This window comes from Symsagittifera roscoffensis, unplaced genomic scaffold (genome assembly GCF_963678635.1).
Source record: "Symsagittifera roscoffensis unplaced genomic scaffold, txSymRosc1.1 SCAFFOLD_573, whole genome shotgun sequence".
Taxonomy (NCBI): domain Eukaryota; kingdom Metazoa; phylum Xenacoelomorpha; order Acoela; family Convolutidae; genus Symsagittifera; species Symsagittifera roscoffensis.
Window position 1 is genome coordinate 911 of NW_026971522.1, and position 21,909 is coordinate 22,819.

Sequence of the window (21,909 nt, forward strand, 5' to 3'; positions counted from 1 at the left end):
AAAAAATAGGAATTTTCAGCGTTTTTGAAAAAAAAATTTTAGTGAAAAGGAAATAAAAACCAATTTTATCGTATCCAGGACTACGTTATGCACACAAAATATTAAATTTTGCATGCAAAAAAAAATTTCGAAAAATGTTTGTTTGTTCACGAAATTCGATTTGCGGTTGAAAAAAAAACAACAAATTTTTTGCGCCAAATTTTCAAAATTACTTGGGAATATATGGGAATTGTATGATAAGCATTTTTTTCAAAAAACGAGAACCTCAGTTTTTTATCACCAGACTGTTTTTTAAGAATCAAACATCCACAGAAATAAGTTTATACCAGTTTTCAACCATTTTTAGAAATTGTATGAAAATTGTATGACAAGCATTTTTCCATACACTTGATGTATGGAATTGTATGATAACCATTTTCGGTGTATGGAGGTCAACCGGGTATGCATGTATGTATGTATAATTGTAAGTATTTTTGTATCTATGTATGTATGTATCTTTGTATATATCTATTTTTAGATAAATCACTCAAAACCGTTCAAATCTTGCGCGGTTTTTGAGCGCTTTTTTTAAGATAAACCGTTCAAAAACCGCTCAAACCGCTCATTTTGAAGCAAGATTTTGAGCGCAATCGTCTAAAAAAAACCGCTCAAACCGGTCAAATTAGGCGGAACGTGCTTCAAATTAGGTGAAAAATCTCGACTCGGCAGGGCCAGAAAAGAGCCCGATGAAACAATTTGAGGAGTGAAAAGTAAATATAAAAGAAGTATAGTGTCGAAAATACGCATGAACATGAGAACATAAGTTAGAGAATGGTTGAGCAGCATGGCACATTTGTCATCTTGCATTATTCTGTTAGTGTAAGTCTGCATTTCAGATTATAAGAGTGTGAGGATGATGCTAAGTAGTTCCTCCTTCTTTTCATAGCTGTTCTTTTCGCTCTTCTGGTCCATCTGCCACTGAGTTGAGCTGCTGTTCGAGAATAGTGTTGTGAGATCGTAGAACGTCCACCTCCTCCATCACCTATTGGCCACAAATAGACAAGTTCATCTCAAAATCCGGAAGGAACAAAAGCTAAATGAAATAATTGTAGGGAGCAGCCGTATCTAGCTTTAGCTTAAGAACCCTAATCGACAACATTTTAGCAACAGCAATTCATTTCGTACTCTTCTAATCTTCTCGAAATTTTCTTTTTAATTCTCAGCCACAGGCCCTGTCCAATGCAGGACCAACCGTTGGTGAGGGTGGTTTGCCGCAGTCGGTTACTGCAACCGTGAACGCAGTGGGATTCGAACGCATAACCCTCGATTTGACCCACTCGGCCATGGCTTCTCTGGAAAATCTTGCCAAGATCTTGATCAATCTTGAAGATTTATCAAAAATAGCAAAAAATCTTTGAAAAATTTAATGTGTTTTATTAGGCTTTTAATAGTCCACAAATCACAAGCACATCCCATAAAAAAATTTTATGATGGCACTGAGCCCGGCAAGCCAACTTGAATTTTTCTAGCTAAAATCTGGGGAAGCTCTTGAAGATTCTTCAAAAATTCGAAGATTCTTCAAGATCTTTAAAGATGTCTAAGAAAATTATTTTCGAATTTTGTGAAACAAGTTAGCATTTTTATAGAGAGAAAATTGTCAGAAAAAAGAGGTTTTACTAACTTGAACTGAAGCAAACTTTATAGAAAATTCTCATGAATGCTTTTTTTAATTAAATTTTTGAAATTTTAATGTCGAATTACTGCTTTTGTGGTCAGACGTCAGAAATGTTGTTTTGATCTATTTCAAACATACATCTGGTTTCAGTTTCATGTTTTGTAAGATCAGAACATTTCAACAGGAGGGCAGTATGAAAAATAAACTAATAAACCTTTAAAAAGATTCACCAAGAAGATTTTCATATTTTAGCTTGAAAGAGTTTTTAGTTTGAAATATTTCGAGAAATTGGCGAAGCGATATCAGGTGCGCTAAATTCCAGATTATTGCACGATGCTTTGAGATATAAGATTGGGGTTGACAACTGAATTCTTTGCTGAGGGAAAGCATTTTATTGTAGTGGTAACATCTCATTATAGTTGTAACATCTTATTATAGAGGTAACATCATTGCTCAGTGATTTGTCACTGTTTTGATGAAAGTGCGTGTCTGTTGTAAAGTATCAAATTTATGTTTGTCAAGCGGTTTCGTTAAGCGCTATCTGTGCTGCAGTTAATTGCTGCCAAAACTCTTAAATGCAGTTATCAAAAAATATATCAACAAAAGTGCGGTGAAAGCATGTCTCGACAGAAGTTCAAAGCTCGTCACTAACATTGCCGTAAGCTCAATTTATTTTTTTAAGATTCTACAATCACATTGATATTAAAAACACAACGGCTTTTGCGCGAATGAAAACTTTTTTGATTATGCAGTTGAAAACAAAAACGTTCGGCTCTTCGATAACATAATATTACCTACTATTCGAATGTTCGGCTTAATGACTCAGGCAAACGCGTAAAAAAACCAATGTATTTTTTAATGGCGCAGTTGGTAAAAGGCCTGATCATCGAAAACATCTTTTTTTTTTAAAGTTTGCTCAAATAATAACAGTTCAATTGCCAATTCAAATGTTGCATTGACTATTTTTCTAAAACCAACGGCAGTAAGTTTTTTAAGATGCCAACACTTTGTTTTTCTTTCCTTAAATCAATATTTCAATAGTTTTATTGAAACTAAAAATCTTCCCAATTGCTCATTTCGAGAAAATTACGTTAAAAAATTTTTAGTAACAGTTGTTCAAGCTACTTAAAGCTAATAAAAATCAGGAGTCCGATTTTTTGTAGTTTTGAAGCTTTCTCCAGGTCGGACTCAAAGTACACTCATCAGAAACTAAACAAAAAGTGTTCCAAAAACAGCATTTTTGTTCCTTTCATTTTCAAACCGCACTACAAAAACAAGGACAGCTGGTTACTGTGTAAGAAGCATAGAATGTTACGACCATAATTTTTTCACTTTTCATCCATTTGGTAACGTTTTAAGTGGATGGTGTGACTCAAGAACAATACAATCGCGTAGAAAATTAATAAATTAGGCATCATAACTTTTTGCTCAACAAATTTGAAATTGTTTTAAAACCCTTTCTTGGCAAGCACGCGCTAAATGAAACATCCAAATTAGTTTTTTTTAAAATAAAATCAAGTTTTCATCCAAAAAGATTTAGAAAACAGTACAATTCTAAATAACAAGCATTACTCGATGGCGTTACTCGCTCGAAATTAGACGGTTTGTGGTGCCTGATTTTGTGTGGAACACGAAAAAAAACTAAAGCACACCACTCGAAAGCAAAGTTCCGCCACAATTTTTGAAAGGTCCGAGTAAATTTTTTTGTCTGACGAAATCAGTTTTCTCAAAAGCTAAATTTAATTTCAAGAATGAGAAACTTGATGAGAAAGTGTTGATTTACATGAGCACACCTTTTAACAAATTTTCTACTCCTTAAGTTTTCGAAAAATGAAAGTTGTACTCGACACAAGCTCGGAGAAATAAATTGAAAAGTTAGAACCAAAAATTATGAAAATATTCGAATTAGCTTAGTTGGGATAGTGGAGATTGAAGAAGCACGTGTTTACCTCTTCCAAGTTCTTCTCCATGGTCACATTTTGCAGACACTTGGACGTCACTTGCGCAGTCAGACTGCCCACTTCAGCTTCCACATGCTCCAGCAGATCCCTGAAGGAAGAAGTCGAAACAAGTTTCAAACCCATATCTAGGAGAGTGATTATCACCCGCTTCAGATTTAAACTTTAGTAACCGATTAGAACAAAATTACTATGCTAAATGTTTGACAATTATGAATGATAATTATTACCAAAACTAGGTGTTCACTAAAAGATTGATAATCGATTATAATCGTGATATTTGCCAAGAGGTTATAATCTCTAATAATCCATTATAATTTATAACACTTCTTAAATAAAGACTCATTAAATCAATTACAATTGATTATAATCGATTATAATATCTTTTTGCCAGAAAATTGTCACGCAAAAAGTTAGGACAATTTTGAATTCAATGAATTTTCAATTTTCAGTCGTTAACTGTGGGTCATCCAATGGGTATTTTTCTGTCATCAAGAAATAGAGGTCTTGTCACACTTTTGTTTATCTGAACTCAAAGGTTTACCGCGAAACAAAATCTTGCTTGAAATTCCTTCCAATTATTTGAAAAGTTCCGCGGTAGGTGAAAATTAATCTTCAAAATAATCGTAAGCGTAAGAACAAAGTCATGAAACTAAAACAAAGTCCTGAAAAAATTCTTCTGATCCAGAAAGAAATATAAAACAAACCAACGTCTATGAAAGGCATACAATACCAGCAATATAGATTTAAGGTCAAAGACAAAAAGAGCTAAGGAAAGGATTTTACTGGATTATAATCGATTACAATGGATTTTGATGCATAAGAAAAAGAAGAGAAATCGTAATAATAAACAATCGATTGTAATCAATCATAATCGAGTATAATTGAATGGAAAAACAGATGATCAATAGTTGATTATCATTGATTAAGATGTATTACAATTGATGAAATTTCGTTTTTCAAAACAAACGACGTATATTAGTCAAGCTCCAAAATATGAACACTGCAAATGGTGTTTGAGGTGCAAAAGATCTTTAAAATGCCATGTTTTGCAGCTTACTTGGTATGATTGCAAAGTAATTGATAAGCGATTTATTTGTTAAAAACAAAAATCAAGCCGTCTCGGATTTTTTTTCCTATTCCAGTTCTTGAATGAAAATTAGTAGACTTAATTGTAGACTTAGTTTTAAGCCTGGATTTTGCAGAGTTTGTCAGTTAATTGGAAGGTTTTGCAATCAAAGGGCATAATTTGCTAGGCCTCGAGTTTTGTTTCGAGCTTTTGTAGCAATTTTGAAGAAAAGGCAAAAAATTGGGCTCGGGTTGTTTTTTTTTTCACAAAAAATTTGGCTGTTTACCCAGATAATTTTGACAATCATCTTAAAAATCTTGATATGCTTATGATTATCTTGATCTTTTCCGATTGAAGTTGTGCTACAAACGCGTAAGCGGTGATTTAATTCAACGCAGAGATCCTTCCACAAAGTATGCGGCTTGCTAGTTGAGCTAAGTATAAACTAACGGTATGCTAAAAAAATTGTTGTATCAAGCCGAAGCGCTGGCGGCTACGACTGCTCTTCAATGTTCATGGGAAAGTTTTCAATATAAAGATATCGACTTTTTTGAGGTTTTTCACAATATTTTCCCATAGTCTACAAAAAGTACAAAAAATGAGGCTTTGCTATAGTATCGCAATCATGACAGGATCAAATGGGTTACTTCTTTTCCCATCGGAACGCTTCAGAACCGGATTAACTAACGTCTAAAGTTACATTTAGAACAAATAAACTACTTCAATTCAATTTGAAACAGTTTCTTCGCCGATATTCACTTTGCCGTTTACTCTTTCAGGAACAAAACATTCCCTCAATTAAATTGTCTGTTCTCATCCCCTTATAAATTCAACATAACACTCAAAATGAAAACTCACAAGTATAGTAAAAAAGGCCAGTTAAATTTCGAAAGTTGCCCTACTCATTTTTTAAATTAATGAATTTAGCATGCCGTAACGTTATACTTAGAAAAACTAGCACTCCTCGATTCAATTTGCAGCTACTTTTGAGCCGAGATGTGGGGTCGCTTACGTCTTGATAGCTTGAAGAAAATCGAGCGTTACTTCTAGAAAATCACTAAATGGGCAGCTTTCAAAAAAATTACGATGAAAAATAAAATTAAGTGTGAGCTCAAGACATCAAAAGTTTTCCGAAACGCAATTTGAATTAATTTAATCAGGGTCGGGCGTGGTTTTGCATGGTTACTTCTAAAAAACTTAGATTCAAGTTCATCTGCAACAATGACATGCACGGTGTGTAAACGCCAGCCCATTCTAATAGTCTTATACAGTCGTTAAAGCGATGAAAAAAGGCTGGTCGATAATCTAGGTGGTGATGTGTTGTGTCCTTTGACTCTGCTGATAGTGCTGCAATTTTCTAACAGAAAAGCGTACGTAAGTGGTTGATTTCAGGTCCGCAAAACCCAGTTGAATTTACGTCGTATTGAAACCCATATCCTCTTTGAAATGTTGATGACTTCTGAAACTCATCTTGTTGATGGCTGTTGAGAAATTCGTACGATGAGTTGATCGATCTTTGAAGCTCTGTAGTAACTGTCAATGACATAGATGAAGATGCCGGTCGTAGTTATCGATGTCTGAGAGTATGCTGCTGGAATGAACTGATGTCATGTAACTGTGTTGTAGTTCTGCCTTGCGTTAGTGGTGACGTGTTCTTTTGTAGAGAGAGCGCAGTTTGGTTGGGCGTTGTAGTGATTTCGAAACCCATCTTAATGGCTTATTGCTGAGCATCTTGGTAATCTGAAGAAATTTGTTTGTCTACTGATCGGGGCGATGAATTTTATTGACGTCGGACTACTATTGGCTGCTGCTACGCTGAATCATCTGTGTGGGGGAAGAGCTTGCAATGTATTGACATAGATACACGACTGTTGTACAGTTGTCTCCGGTGTAATTCCCTGAGGCATCTGTATAAAATAATCCGTGATGTCGTCGTGTTCAACTGGTATTTCAGTGAAGCGGTTGATAAGGTCATGTGCTATGCTTGTGGCGTGCTCAGTTGGGCAATCTACAAGGTAGAAAAAGGCGTCGTCTGAATTGCTGTAAATTTTTTCCATCTCTGTCTCTGAGTCAGCTATGTTGTAAATAAAACTGTTTCCAGTGGTGGTTTTTCATACTAAACTGAAGAGGTGCTTTATTTGACAGACGGTAAGTCCTAAATGGGAAGAGTGGTTTTGTTGAACATGAACAGCGTGTCCTAGCTAATAGTCGCTCTCGGTTCAGTTGTCCTAGATGTCGCATCTAATCGTATCTTAGACGTTAAATTTTTCATTCTGGTCAAAGCTAGCAACAAGTTAGCTTCGAAGGAACTGCCCGAAAAAACAAAGCTGATGGATATATTTTTCGATCAAAAACAAGTAAAAGAAATACAACAAAATATACAAAGTTTGACAAAAGATCAATCCAATACTTAGAGAGGTGGAAAAAGTATAATCTAGACATTTTTGTTTCTTTGCCGAAGCTTAGCTCTATGGAGGTCCAAAAATTCATGAAACTGAAATTGCACTTTTTTTGTAACGAAAACCAGTTACATTTCATTTCAAAATTCAGCGATTATAATCAAAATTCATCGGGATTTTTCCTTACCTGAAAATTAGTTTTTTCTGAATTCATGATCAATTACTTTTAATCAGTTATTTTTGTAATTTTATACACTGACGATAAAAACAAAAAAATCAGTTCAAGCTCAAAGTGAACGATATAAGACAAAATGAAATACGATCCTATACAAAAACTAATGACCGAGCGGTCTATAGCAGTGTACCAAAACTAGGTAGACCAAACCGGCCTAAGTTCGAGCTCATGTTGTAACATACTGAAAAATGAGACCTAATCTATATTTGGCCATTTTCAACATTATTCCTGGTTATAATTCGGTTCAGCCTTGATTAGTGTTGACCGTCACAAAGACAAATTTTTTTCAAAGACTTTATCGGTTTTTGTGGCTAGCGTGCGCCAATGTATATAGTTTTCGGGGTAGAATATTGGTGGTTTATGATGTTATACTCGAGTGAAAATTTAGCGAGATATAATTTTTCCTAATGTTTATTTGTAGATTAGGACTCTAATTAATTCGAGCATTTGAACCTATGTATTTTACCAATTTCTGGTAATATGGTGCGCGTTTTAGCACCCCACGAGAGATCTTTGTAGCAGGGGCGGATTTAGGGGAGCGGGGGCGGACGCCCCCTCCCTCAGGGGTTTGACTACCTTTCGACCCAAAGGGTTCCATTTTTGTACTATTTTGAGATATCCATTTTTGGTGACGGACACTAAAATTTTCTGAAAGCGCCTTCGACGAATTATACTAATTTTGAGGGTGGAGCGTTCGTGGGATACGGACGCCTTCCTTTCGGGGATTCGACCCCCTGCTGACCCTTTAGCGTCAATATATGCTAATTTTGAGGGGGGAGCGCGATCCGAAAAAACGCAATTTTTCGGTCAAAGTTATCCAAAAAGTGCCTAAAAACGCCTTTTTTGGACTGTTTTTTCAAAATTCTGCCTGCGGCGCAGAAATTTTGGGCATAATAGGGACAAAACACTGCTTTGGGAGAGCTCGAAAAATCTATTTGGTCGACCTAAAAAAAAGGTCGACAAAATTTTCGAAAATTTTTTGAAAATCCCCCCTCGAGAAAATCCTAGATCCGCCCCTGCCTGAGGCACTGAAAATTTGACCAAAAAAGACCTTTTTAGTGATTTGGGAGAGCTCAGAAAATCAATTTAGTCGACCTAAAAAACAGGTGGACATCATTTTCAAATTTTTTTTGAAAGTCCGACCACCCCCCCCCCTCGAGAAAATCCTAGATTCGCCCCTGCTTTGTAGTATCCAATAAGAGCGGCACCCTAAGGGACTGGAATCAGTTGTTGTGCGAGTGCTGGTCAAAAGTGCTGGGCGACGGTCGGAAGTGCGAGTTTTGGCCGAAGCTGCGGGTGTTGTGAGAGTGTTGGCCGACTGTCGGATGCGAGTATTGGCCGAACTGCGAGGGTTGGCCGAAGTGCGCGTGTTAGCCGCGGGTTGCCCGAAGTGCGAGCGTTGGCTGGGTTGCGAGTTGGCCGAAGTGCGAGTGTTGGTCGAAGTGCAAGTGTTGGCCGAGGGTCTGCAGAAGTGCGAGGGTTGGTCGAAGTGCGAGTGTTGAACGCTGGTTGCGAGTTTGCCGAAGTGCGAGTGTTGGCCGAAGTGCAAGTGTTGGCCGAGGGTCTGCCGCAGTGCGAGTGTTGGTCGAGTGTTGGCCGAGTGTTGTTCGAGTGTCGGCCGAGTGTCGGCCGAGTGTCGGCCGAGTGTTGTGCGAGTGTTGGTCGACTGTCCAGTTAGGTTAGGCGAAAGTGTGCTGCTAGCTGAAGTTTGTCATACAGGTCTTTTCAGGTGTCCTGAGTGCGTATTTTTGTCGACGTAGCTCTAGAATTTTTAGATTTTCTGGTTTCTACGGATCCGCCGGTGCATTCAATCCTCCAAATAAAACTGTGAAACTCATTTTGTCTTAAAAAATTCCATTTATGCTTACAAACTATTATGCGATGTCCTTTACATTAAAGCTTTTTTTCAAGCCCGCATCAAGTGCTACCAAGAACGGTTCTTACTGAACGGTTCTGTTAACCTGAAATTTATTACAATCGTTACTAAGACAAACAACTAACTTTTTTTCTGATTAACAAAATTTTTTCGATATTTGTGCTTGAAAAAATTATCTATGAAATCGGCTTATAGACAAAAGTACTGGACTAGCATTTCGGATCGTTTTTTTTTCTCGAACCCTCTGATCAAAAATCGCCCAAAACATTTGTGAAAAAAAGGTAAAACTAACAAAACCTTTCGAAAAGTAACCAGAATTTTGCGCTGTGAGATAAAACCAACCTCATGTTAAGTGGTCTGCCAGTACTTAAAATGCAAATTAAGGGAATTTTTATATCATCCAAATTCGTTCGCTTGTTTTGTAGGAATTTAACCAACTTACCTGACCCCCACTCACTAATTCGCTCCAAGTTCATTATAGCCGTTTACGCCCGTCTGATTTTGACTTTTTGAGTGATAACAAAAATAATTGGTCCGATACGGCGATATTAGGTAGGTTAGCTTGAACCTTTTTATCCTCGGTTTCCATCCGTGTGTAGTTGGAGCTACTTAATTTGTGTAGTAGGACCAACCGTGTGTAGTAGGACCAACCGACCTACTTAATTTTCATCACAATTAGTACTTAACCGTAGTAATAACATAGGTCCCTTAAGTTTGTGGTATTCATTCTGGAGGCTAGTTCGTTAGATCATACGCTTCGCAAACTTACGCAAACTTCCGAGAATTTTTTCTAAAATTTGAAATATAACGCTATGTATTCTCAGAAAAAAAAACAGCATAAACTTCATCACTATTTGTTTCTCCGCAAGGACCATGTTATTTGGCGCGGCACCAATAATCAATCAATAAGTAGACAACGCAGCAAAGTTAATCGCATACGAATAGTGATTAACTTGTTAGTTTGTTATAAAGGTGTAAGACAAACATTTGTGCGATTATGTATTGCAGACGAGAGGGAATTAGGGATTTAAAGAAAGTTATGTTTCAACAGGTATTCTCTTCCTGAACATCGTGAAAGACTTTATGTCTTAGCGTAAGGCTAAGTGCAGGTATTCTTTGAGCAGTACAATGAGCTTCAAGAGCCTACTTCCCATGAGTTTAAGACTACTAATTCTATTTCGTTATTGCGCAAGCCTTAACATCCTTAGAAGACGCAAGAAACGGAAATGCTTACGTCTTAAAAGTCGAAAACTATCAGAAAGGGGCTTAAGGCAGAAGCCTTGAGGCGTCAAGTAACCCCACTTTTTAATTCAAGTCGATTGTCTCATTTTTTTTTATTGTTTCTTATTTAATGAGCATCTATAGAATAAATCATTTAATGAAAATATGGACAAAAATTTCTAAATAAATATGTGGCAATGGCAATTATGATTCCGAGGAAGGTACTAGGACTAAAAAAACTCCCGAAGCCAGAGTGTGATAATACATCGGGCCTGGCTTCATGGAGCCGCTGTTGTGAGTGGACCTGTATATAATCTCTTTGGACCTATTTGATCCAACTTTGTTTGAATAACTCAAACTTTCCTTTCGAGTGATAGAGCAACGACACACTCTCGTTAAACATCTGAGCTTAGCAGAGGAGCCTGTTAGTTTGACTTTTAGAGGTTCAAATTTTACCGCAGTTGCTGAGACTCAGAGGGTCTAGCTTACTGTTTCCTCCAAGCCGAACAAAAGTTATTGCGTTTTCACTTTTTTTGGGTACGTTAAAGACAATTTTCGCATTGGTTCCGACACTATCAATATTGCTGGTTTGCAGAAAAAATATCATAAATTAGCACCTTTTAAAGCCACTCAATATACCTTTGAGGACATAGAAATTCTTATAGGACAAGACTACTACCACGTCGTAAGATCCATTGAATTTAACTTAGGTGAGAAGAATAACTCAACGATTGGTTGGCTCAACGATTGGTTCTTAAGTGGTCAATTGCTGCCGTCTATTGGCTCTACTTCTTTGTGATTTAAGTGTGTTCTTGAAAAGTCCTGGTAGACGTTAAAACCCAATGTGACTTTCAAACGAGTCGTTGCCCATTCCGCTGCTGATAAACCATCCTGAATTCTGAAATCGGTTACGATGGCGGAAAGTAAATCGTGCCTGTGCTTTGGATTGATAGTAACGTCAGACTACCAAAAAAATTTTATTCTGCATCCACTCAGCTTATAATATTGCAGCGAGGGCTACGCAAGCGCCATAACCTTCGCGAAAAATACGCAGACACAATTAGAGAGGAAATAAGGAAAAGCTATGTTGTTTCTGTCTAACCGCATGATCCACGAAAATGATTCGATCCCGAGTGATACCTTTTGGGCCTGCACATCGTAAACGCAAACAAACCGGGCAAAATGCGCCAAATTCTACATGAGGCTTCCAAATTTCACAGACATTTCTAAATAATTCTTTATTATTGGTTTTTGACCGGCTCAAAAATTAAAATTTGTGTTTTTGGAATTCCATCTATAGAAGTACGTTGTCTCCGCGGATAGATAATAATATTTTCCTCCAAGAAGGAGTTTTCGCCTACGGACAAATTCGCTCCGTTCATTGTGGCGGGAAGATACAGCTTCCAACTTGGTAGTTCAGCAACTGAAAAACAGCATATGAAATAATTTTCACATCAGGTGAGGGTTCATCAGTCGCTAATGAGAACTGTTACCACGATGGTTATTTGGTTTCGTTCCAAGACGTTACCGAAGCAATCAAGATTTGTTGTGACTTGGCTCTGTTACTTAAGGTGGGGGGTTTAATTGACTACATTTTCATCAATACCGATGAAACTACTTTAGCAATGAACCCCGAGGCTTATGCAATATCTTCTATACCCGTCGCACTTTAGCAATGAATACCAATATTCACGAAATACTTTCTTCACCAGTCGCACCCGTCTTATATCTTAAGTGGGGCCACGTTGAAGACACATTGGTTGTCAGCAGTGGTGTAGATAGTCCTCTTGATAGATAAATTTTCAACGAAAAGTCTTGAGAGTCATCTCATCTGTTTTTGGTCATGTTGGGTTAGTAGCAGTTAGAGTATGTTTTTGCTTGAGGCGGTTAAGGCCTGTCTTTTGCTTGAAGTTATTTGGAAAAGTAGTGACCAAACTTGTTATGACGAACTCCCGGAAGAAATTAGAACTGAATTTCTTGAGTAGCTTTCGGTCTCCCTATCTTAGGGCGACTGACAATGTTTTGCTTTTTTGCTATTACTTCATAGTACTTTTTGATCATTTGAGCTTTACATGCTTGGCGATAGCTCGCATGAAGTTTTCAGCTAGTTTTTTTTGTGCGCGATTCTTGAGTTCGTACAAAAAACTCAATAAACTTCATCTTTCGTGAAGCTCGTGTCGTGGCGCTGAAACAACTATCTATACCTAAGCTAGACCTTCAAGCTGCTCCGCTCGCTCCACAACAAAAAGAAAAAAAAACACTGGAAGCGCTTACCGTTAAGGTAGCTTATGTCTACATTTGAACTGATAATACTACGGTTTTGAAGTGGCCAAACTGCAATGACAAGTTACCCTTATCTGTCTGTCGCTAATCGTGTCTTAGAAATCATCGATCGACCATCATTGTTCTGAGCGGCAAGAATCCCGCTGATACCAAAAATGGGGTTTTCCTTGGAGTCCCTTAAGTCTAGCAGTTGGGCAATTGGTCCGAGCATTCTTAGATCTACTGATTGGCCATTCAAACTCAATCAATGTGTGATGAAAAAAAAACTCGTTTAAAAGGCCTATTGTGTTGTCGATTAATCCTTGGAGACAAAGTTTTACTTTCTCACCGATCTCACTTTCATCAAAAATCACGAACACGGGTTCAACTGAGAAAAGCTTAAAAACTGTAAGAGGTTTGAAAGGGTCGCCGCGTTCATGTTGAGGATGCTGCCTTCACAAATAAATTTGCGGTACGGATTTACGGATCACCGCTCCCTCTGTGCTTGAAATTGCAGAAAATAAACTAATTAACCTTGCTCAGATAGAATCCTTTCCCGTTGAGGTGAAAACACTCACTAGTGGCAAATCTATAAAAATCAGTAGTGAGATTTTAGCATACTCAATCCAAGTTTTGGTCCCGCTCGTATTATTCCCTCCAGTTTTTCGCTCAGTGAATACCGAGTTTGATACTAAGTTCCCAATATCACTCGACGCCCTTCAATAACCATAGTTCGCTGGTTGACCCGAAGCCTCCACGATAAGCGTTTTCATCAAGACTTAGGTTAAATGCACTCCATTTTAAACATGAAATATGCAGTACTTGGGTTGCTTCGACTAGTTCGGTCTTTCAAAAATCATAGTGTAACATGCCGTAAGCGCAAAGCTTGTACCATTCAGCCAATTATGCCTGATTTACCTGCCGAACGCTTCTGATATAAGCAACCACCCTTTCAATGTAGCGGCGTGGAGTACTTTGGACCGATTTACGTTCCGGTTCGCAGAAGAAACGAGATAATTTTTTTTTTCACTTGCCTCGCCACAAGGGCTGTAAACCTTGAGATTGCGCCATCTCTAGACACTTTTTCTTGTTTGATGGGCATTGAACATTTCATTGCGCTTATTTGTACACCAAGCAAGATTTGGTCCGATAGTGGAAAATGAATAAATTGCCGGCATCATGAACTGGAGTGGTACCGCTCCGACACTTTTTGCACACAAAGGTTTGGTTTGGAAGTTTAAACCACCAGGCGCAACCGGGAGCGTCAAGATACTTGGTAGCGTCTCGTCCAACGTACAGCGCGGAATCTATGGCATACTAGGCACTAGGCGAGTTACCGAAGAGGTGCTAGGAACAACACTCTGCTTAACTGCTTAGGTTTTGAATTCGAGGCCAATAACTCCCGTTAATAACGTTTCACGTGAGTTAGAAGCGTTAAACCCAAAGATTTTTTTGCTTGTGCGACATGCCACAAGCTTTTTTCCAAATTCACCTCGGAAGACTTCAACCACAAGTACAGGTACGCCCAAGCGCACTCGTACGATAAAGCTATTAGGTCTTGTTGACTTCGTGAATATGTTCCCTTTTTGAAAAAACGTGTCGAGTGGCACACACAGTCTAATTTCACTCTTATGACAGTAATCTTGTATGGGTGGTTTAACCTGATAGTCCAAGTACGTAAAACCCTCTGGTCTTAAGCGTTTAGGTTAACTATGGACAGGACCGTTGCGTACAACCCTTCCTTGTAAAGTTATCAACGTACAAACTAACTCGGAAAAAGACATAGTGGAGTACGATCCTAGAAAATTATTGGCCGAGCGGTCTAAGCCATAGTATCAAAACTAAGTAGACAAGTCCTGCGTAGGTTGGAGTCCTCCACATACTCATGTTTTAACAAACTAAAAAGGGGGTTCTCAAACTATTTGACCTTTTATAGCTGTTTTTGGTTTTACTTCGGTTCAGTCTTGAAATAGACTGATTGCAAAAAAAAGCAATTTGTCTCAAGTCGTTTTGGCTAGCTTGCGCTATATTATACCAATTTCAGGGCAGCTTATTTGTTGTTTAGAATGTTATACTTGAACGAAAATATAGTGAACAATGGATTTTCCGAGAGTTTGTTTGACAATGAAAACTTTATATAATTTAAGCATTTGAACCTTCATGTTTACCTATTAATGGAGATCAGGCGCAGATTATCCATGAAGCCACCGTGAGGGTAAAAGAATAGTGATTAAATGATGTCTCAAAAATAACTCAATGTAATTTCTCCAAGGAAAACAAATAGAAAATTGTCTACAAACAATTAAAAACAAAACTTTGGGAGAAAAAATTTGAAAAAACTGTTAAAAAGTTAAAAAAAACTTTGAAAAAAGTAGTTTAGTTCTTTTCCAAAATATTTTAAAAGATATTGCTGAAAGTCAAAAATCCCCTCAAATTAACTGCAAAGTTCTTTCAACAAGTCGATTTTTTCATCTTTTTGTAAAACCCGGATAAGTTATGGGAGCATCCTTGAAACACAAATCTTTTCAGCCATGAAGCCCTTTAAAGACAATACCATCCCAATAACAACACCACAACAACTTTCGTCGAAAAACGGAACTGCAAAGTTGATCGTGTATCAGTGCCAAGTGAAGAAAAAAATTTTATATTGAGAAAAAATCTTCCTAAACTTGCTGATTTTTGTCAAACTTTTATCCCTCACACGCTCGGCAAAACACAAAGATATGTCTTCAGCGTCCCATACTTGTCTTAGTAGGACAGCATTGCTGCACGCATTGGAGTTCCATAATTAAAATTCGATTATAATTATGTTTCACTGTCAGTGTCCACAAAAGTGAAGAAAAAAATGGTTATAAGCAATTAAAAATGGATTATAATATGAATATTTTTCGAGGAAAAAAATCCATTCTTAATCCATTACAATCAATTTTTCTTTCGTTTGAAGACACTGACAATAGAACTCAGTTATAATCGATTTTTCTCACCCAAAGTTTTTTCTATGTTTCAAACTAAAGTTGGTTATTTTTGATTATTTAAAAAATTTGATAATTTTGTTTCTTTTTGAAGGCCAGGTGGGAATGGAGGGAATGGTTCAAGTGTGGGGGCAACGAGGCAAACGTTGGAATGGGAGTTGTAAGAGAGCAAAGGGCAAAAAGTTGGGGGGGGGCAGAGGTCACCGAAATCTTTTTGCAATTTGAGTTTAGGTTTAGAAAAAGAGTAGGACGAACACTCACTTTGCAAAAATTTTGCGGTACTCATTTGTTAAATGCAGAAATTCTTGCAAAAATTAGCAAGACGCGAAACGAAAATGAAGTGGAAAAAATCTAATTTAACATGGTTCTTTACTTCTTTTATAATCCATTATAATGTATTTCAAATGAATTATAGTGCATTATGTTTTTGCCAGAAAGTTGGATTTAAATCCATTTTTAGTCCAATTTTGTTGTCTAAGCCTAACATGGGAATCGATTATATTGACAATGTTTTAGACCACAAAAATCCATTATAATCATTTTTTTTTTCGCTTTTCTTAGATGCGGGTGGGTTCAACACGAGTTGAAAAAGAGTTTATTAGAACATAAACTTCACCCATTACGGACAATTTAGCTTCAAAAAGGTAAAAAAGAAAACAACACAGATGTTGGTCTTGTGGTAGGAAGTGGCTTCAGCTAGAAAAGTTTACGCGTTTTTCTATTCTACTTACTCGTAAGCTAGTCTGAGATTGCGAACAGATTGGGGGTCGAACTGGACCAGTGATAACTGAGACAGAAGGGAGTCCATCTTTTCCATACTCTCAACACGACCATTGCTCAGCTCTGAAACACCAAAAAAGTGTTATTTGATCATGTATTTTGGTACAATTCCTGCAATCATGACATCTACATATACGTAATGTCTCCCCTCAGTATACTGTATGCAGGCGCCGTTAAGTATTTTGTGAATGTCAAAAAATTGGGAGGTTTGATTTTTCCAAATACAGGGTCAATTATTATGTGAATGTGTACAACTTACGAGACACTTATTTCAATTATGAGCAACCTGAGCAGTTTTGTTGAGCGTGGAGGACAGAGGAGAAAATGTGGTGCAGTCTGTTCACCTCCCTCTCACACAGGTCGTTGTACCTGTTCACCACTGACTCACACTTGCCCACTGTGCGTCCAATGGCCTCATCATACAACTCCTACTCATAACACACACAGAACATCTTCTACAGTTGTTATAGCTAGGTCTGTGTGTCTGCAGCTAAAACGACTCTGAGATCGGTTGAGAGAGGAGGACCCCTCTGCGGAGGCTACTTATCTCCGCCATTTAGCTGGCGTGCAATCCAGAGACAAGGAGTTGAAAACGGATCCCTAAGATCCAATGCTCATCTCCCTCCCAGTTCTTCTTTTATTCAAGTGCCATATTGTGTAAATTTGTGTATTTTCTCAAAACAACTTTTACCTGGCACGAACAAAAATAGATTGAGATCATGAAAAAGTATACAGATTATTTGAGATCGATTTGAGTTTTAAAAGAGTACGCTGATTAAAATTTAAAAAATCAGATCGATTTACAATGATTTAAAATCTACATTTAAAAATATGATCCCATTCGATTTGGATTGATCTTAAATCTGACCAAAAAATTGCTCCAAATCGATTTTAAATTGATTTAAATCGATTTTTTAGCTTGATTTTTTTCTTCAAATTTTCTAATGACGTGAAAAAATTTGAAACATTTTGTTACGTGTCGTTACAAATACCACAATTGACTAAATTGCCTGCACAACGTACCAAATGGCCTAAATTGCCTTGAAAACATCAATGAGGACCGGTTTTAGAAGTTTTGACCAAAAAATTGCGCTTTTTCGGAGCGCGCTCCCATTAAAAGTAGTATATAAGGGCGCCAAAGGCGCCTTAAGAAAAACTATTCGACCCCCTCACCACCTAAAGGGCAGAAAAATCATGCGCCGTGGGGTCAAGCAAGGGCCCTTTTGGTTGGTGAGGGGGTCGAATACCTGAGGGAGCTGGCATCCCCCCGCCAAAAAATTGAAACCCCCTGGGATGGATCAACCATAAAATTTTCTTCTTCTCCCTCTATGTGCTCTACCCTGAACGCCCGGGTCGAGATCCCGCTCAAAAACCGCTCAAGATATGAGCGGTTTGAGCGGCTTTTCAGCAAGATTTGAGCAGTTTGAGCGGTTTGGGCGTTTTTTTTGGAAAAACCGCTCAAAACGCTCAAATCTTGCTTAAAAAACCGCTCAAAAACCGCTCATTTCTTGCGGTGATTTTTGAACGGTTTCTCAATAAAGAAAACCGATTAAAACCAACAAAAAGGCCTGGAAAGTAATGTGACCCCGGGTTGACCTCCATAAACCGAAAATTCTCATTTTAAATTTTCCCACATCGAAAAAGCTTATCATACAATTGCCTGCATCAAATGTATGGAAAAATGCTACTCATACAATTTTCATACAATTTCAAAAAAAAACATTGAAAAAAGATTCAATCTAGTTTCTCCAGCTATTTCAACCAAATATAACAGTCTGGTGATGAAAAATAACTACGTTTATTTTTTTTTTCAAAAAAAAGGTTATCATACAATTTCCATATATGGAAATTGTATGATAACCATTTTTTCATGAAAGATTTTCAGAAATCGTTCAAACTTGTTTACAAACAAATTTAAATTATTTAAAAGTGCTTTTGCTCAAATTAAAGGACATTGCTCATCAAAGCGAAAGTTTAATCTTGCTTCAAAATGAGCGGTTTGAGCGGTTTTTGAACGGCTTATCTAAAAAAACCGCTCAAAAACCGCGCAAAATTGGAACGGTTTTGAGCGGTTTCTTTAGATAAACCGCTTAAAACCGTTCAAACCTTGCGCGGTTTGTGAGCGGTTTTTTTAGATAAACCGTTCGAAAACCGCTCAAACCGCTCATTTTGATGCAAGGTTTTGAGCGTAGTTGTCTAAAAAAACCGCTCAAACCGCTCAAATCTTGCTTCAAATTAGGTGAAAAAAATCTCGACTCGGGCGCCAAAGAAAGGGACTTGTAAGTTGTTTCGGTTGAACAACTTGATGGGGTCTTATCCAGTTTCCCAAACCCCTCGTTAAATTACGAAACAAAACAATACAAAAATTGTTCACACGGCGTTTTGCATGAAAAAACTAAAAATTTGTGCAACTGTTTACGCTGACTTGTTTTAAAGCAGCTTATACCATGAAACGTTTTTTTTAAATTGAATTTCATATAATTCATTTCAGAAAAAAAATCAAGCGGGGGGAAACTGGAAAAGAGCCAAAAATGGATATTTCTCCAGGGTTTCGACCCCCTGCCGATCCAAAGGGTCCACCTTTGGATCGGCAGGGGGGGTCGAAACCATGGAGAAACGGCGTCCGCCACTCCCCAACTCTTTTCCGAAATCTGCTACTGAATGAGTCTAAACAGTTTTCCTGGGAACGTTTTCAGAGCCGTATAAATCACGAATTAAGTGTGAGTTTAAATACCTAATATTTTACTTTATTCATTCTTAATTTTCCCAAAAAAGACCTCTTCCTTTTAGCAAACACTTAAGCAACATTACTTATTTAAGAATGCGCCCCGGTACAAAAGAAAGTTCCTAGATTTCATATAACTTTAGAGAAAATGCCATTCTACATGAAGGCTTTCAATTTAGCTGAGGGGATTAGGGTTAGGGTTAGGGTTGGAGTTAGGGTTTACACTCTAGAGCAGTACCAAATCATTTTGACGAGTTGATATACTACTTACCCAACCCGTTGAATCACGACACTCTCTATCGAGGATTAGGATAACCTCACGAAAACCGTAAGAACTAACAGTTCAAGAAATAGAAACTGACACCCGGATTTTGCATCAATCATCTAACACTTATGTTAAGAGATATTTTGGGAAACAAGCAAACAATAATTCTTTTTGATTGTTTATTTAAAGACGCAAGATACGATATCTTAATTATACCACAGAGACAAAAAGTAAGACATAATAGATCGAAAAAGCAAACAAAAAAGAAGGTAATACTTTCAAACAAAAAGCGGATAATAAATTCAAATTTTTCCAGAACTCGAAACGCTGTTTCGGAATTTGACTCAACAGCAATAGAAAAACATCAACGATTTTGAGACCTACTACACGACGTAAAAAATCATTAGACTAACAAGATATTTTTCGAAATCAGAAGCCACAGCAGCATCATCCATAAAACGCAAACGTAGAATAAAAAAAATTACAATTTCGCAAACCGGTAAGATTATACAATTGAAACAAACCCATAAGACTTATTAAAATGTGTCATTAACCGTAATACCACAAAAAAAAACTTTTTCAAAAAGACGACAACTTTGACGAAAAACTTTTTTTTTCTTAATTGACCCAAAAGTGAGTCGTCAAGAGGACAAGTACAATTTTGTCACCACTTAATCATAAATTGTTTCCAATAGGAAATAGTACATGTAAGCTAGAATTCCCAGAAGTAAAAATCAGAAGACAAGTACTAGATCACTATCTATAAGATATAGCTAAAATAACCTCACACTATGGTATTTTCATGATCGAAATTCTACCAGCGAAATCATCCAATCAACCATCACACCGATTGCAAACAGATGACAGATGACTAGATTTTCCGAAAGTTTTTATAGAATATGTAAAAATATGTAACAGCAAAAACTGAAAAAGCAAAATCGATCTTCAAGAATGATGTTTTTCCATCATTTTGGTTACGTTTGAATATAAAAGCAAATGGTATCTCAAGTGCAGGAATCTCAAGTGCTAAAAATGGCATCTCAAGTGCAGGATTTGCAGCAAAACATCTCAGTACATAAAAATTATTTTAAAAAAATCCCATTAACAACCGATACCCCACCTCTAATTTACAACACAGTTTTTAAAAATAGAACAAGCAACAACAGTCTAAATTCAACATTCATAAATACGCAAAAACATTTGAATAGAACTACGAACCTGAAACAACAAGATAGCAAAAAACAATCGCATTTTTTAAAAGAAAAAAGTTTTGAAACAAATTCCACAACAACACAGCAAAGTATTACAACACCAGCCAATAATTACAATACCACAAAACAAGAACAAAACTCAGTTTCTATCAACAACCATACAGTCAACAGTTAAACTATCAGTCGTTCCAAAATACTCACACATGGATTATCAAATATTTAGACAAATGACTAAAAAGTGCCCAGCTAACAAATCAAAACAAACAAAAGGCAACAACAAACCATGATTAAGGTTTTTTTTACAAAAAGAAATCAGCACTCGAATGGCACGACCACTTCTTACAAAACAAAAACAATCTCAAGAACATCATTATAGTCAGCAAGTTGCTAAAAATCCATTATCTTAATCTGTAAATTTTATTGATAAGAGAAAATCTGAGACAAACCGCACTGATAACTATCCATTTTTTTGACAAAACAAAAATAACAAAAAAGACAAACCACAAGAAACCAACCATATTAGTCAGAAAATGAAGATTATTTTCACCGAAACCAACAACAGTATAAAATTAACCAACAAAAACACCAATGTAAGGATACAGACCAACCAGATGATATTTATCAATCAGATGCTTTTTAACCCTACATGAATCCACAAGGACCACGACAAACCACAACATCAAAATTTTGGAAGACAAAATTTTGTGCAATCAGATAATAACGTGCAACCACATCACCACATGAATATTCGAGATTATCAACCCAATTCAATGAGAAATAAAGTTCCACTAGCTTATCATTTACAACAACATGATTTCAGCAAAAACCAACTCACAAACTTTACACAAATGCCAAATACATCAGAACTACTATGAATCCATACCTCATGGGTAGATCATCTGTAAAATCCAACAAAACACTTATGGTTTTTACAGGAAGAGACCCTGGATGCTCAGTTGAAGATTATATAAACGCTTTCACACCAAACCTGATTTGAGATAAAGGCCAGAACCCAACCCAGCCCTGCACCACTTCATCAAAGTTTGATTCATACCCGTACAGCATTGGTACAAACAAAACTCGGAGGTGCAGCTCAAGAATGGTTTTCAGTCCTCCTCATATTTCAAGTATGTTTGAATCAAAGAGTTCTATGCAATGAAATTTGCAGACTTCCAAGGAAACTATAAAACAACTCACTGTAAGAATAGATGCTCTCAATTTAAAACAAACAGCAATAAAAAAATCACCGTACCATCATTAATTCGAGAAACAGAATTATATT

General features: G+C 37.0%; 1 protein-coding gene across 1 annotated transcript; it reads right to left on the reverse strand.

Moving 5' to 3' along the window:
• Nucleotides 1-777: 777 nt before the first annotated feature.
• Nucleotides 778-16,854, reverse strand: LOC134856484 (uncharacterized; the record flags this gene model as incomplete). The annotated part of the gene is made up of 4 exons (XM_063872757.1): nt 778-1,021; nt 3,604-3,703; nt 16,378-16,489; nt 16,713-16,854. Coding segments are annotated over 4 exons (456 nt in total), but the record flags the coding sequence as incomplete, so codon positions are not given.
• Nucleotides 16,855-21,909: the final 5,055 nt, after the last annotated feature.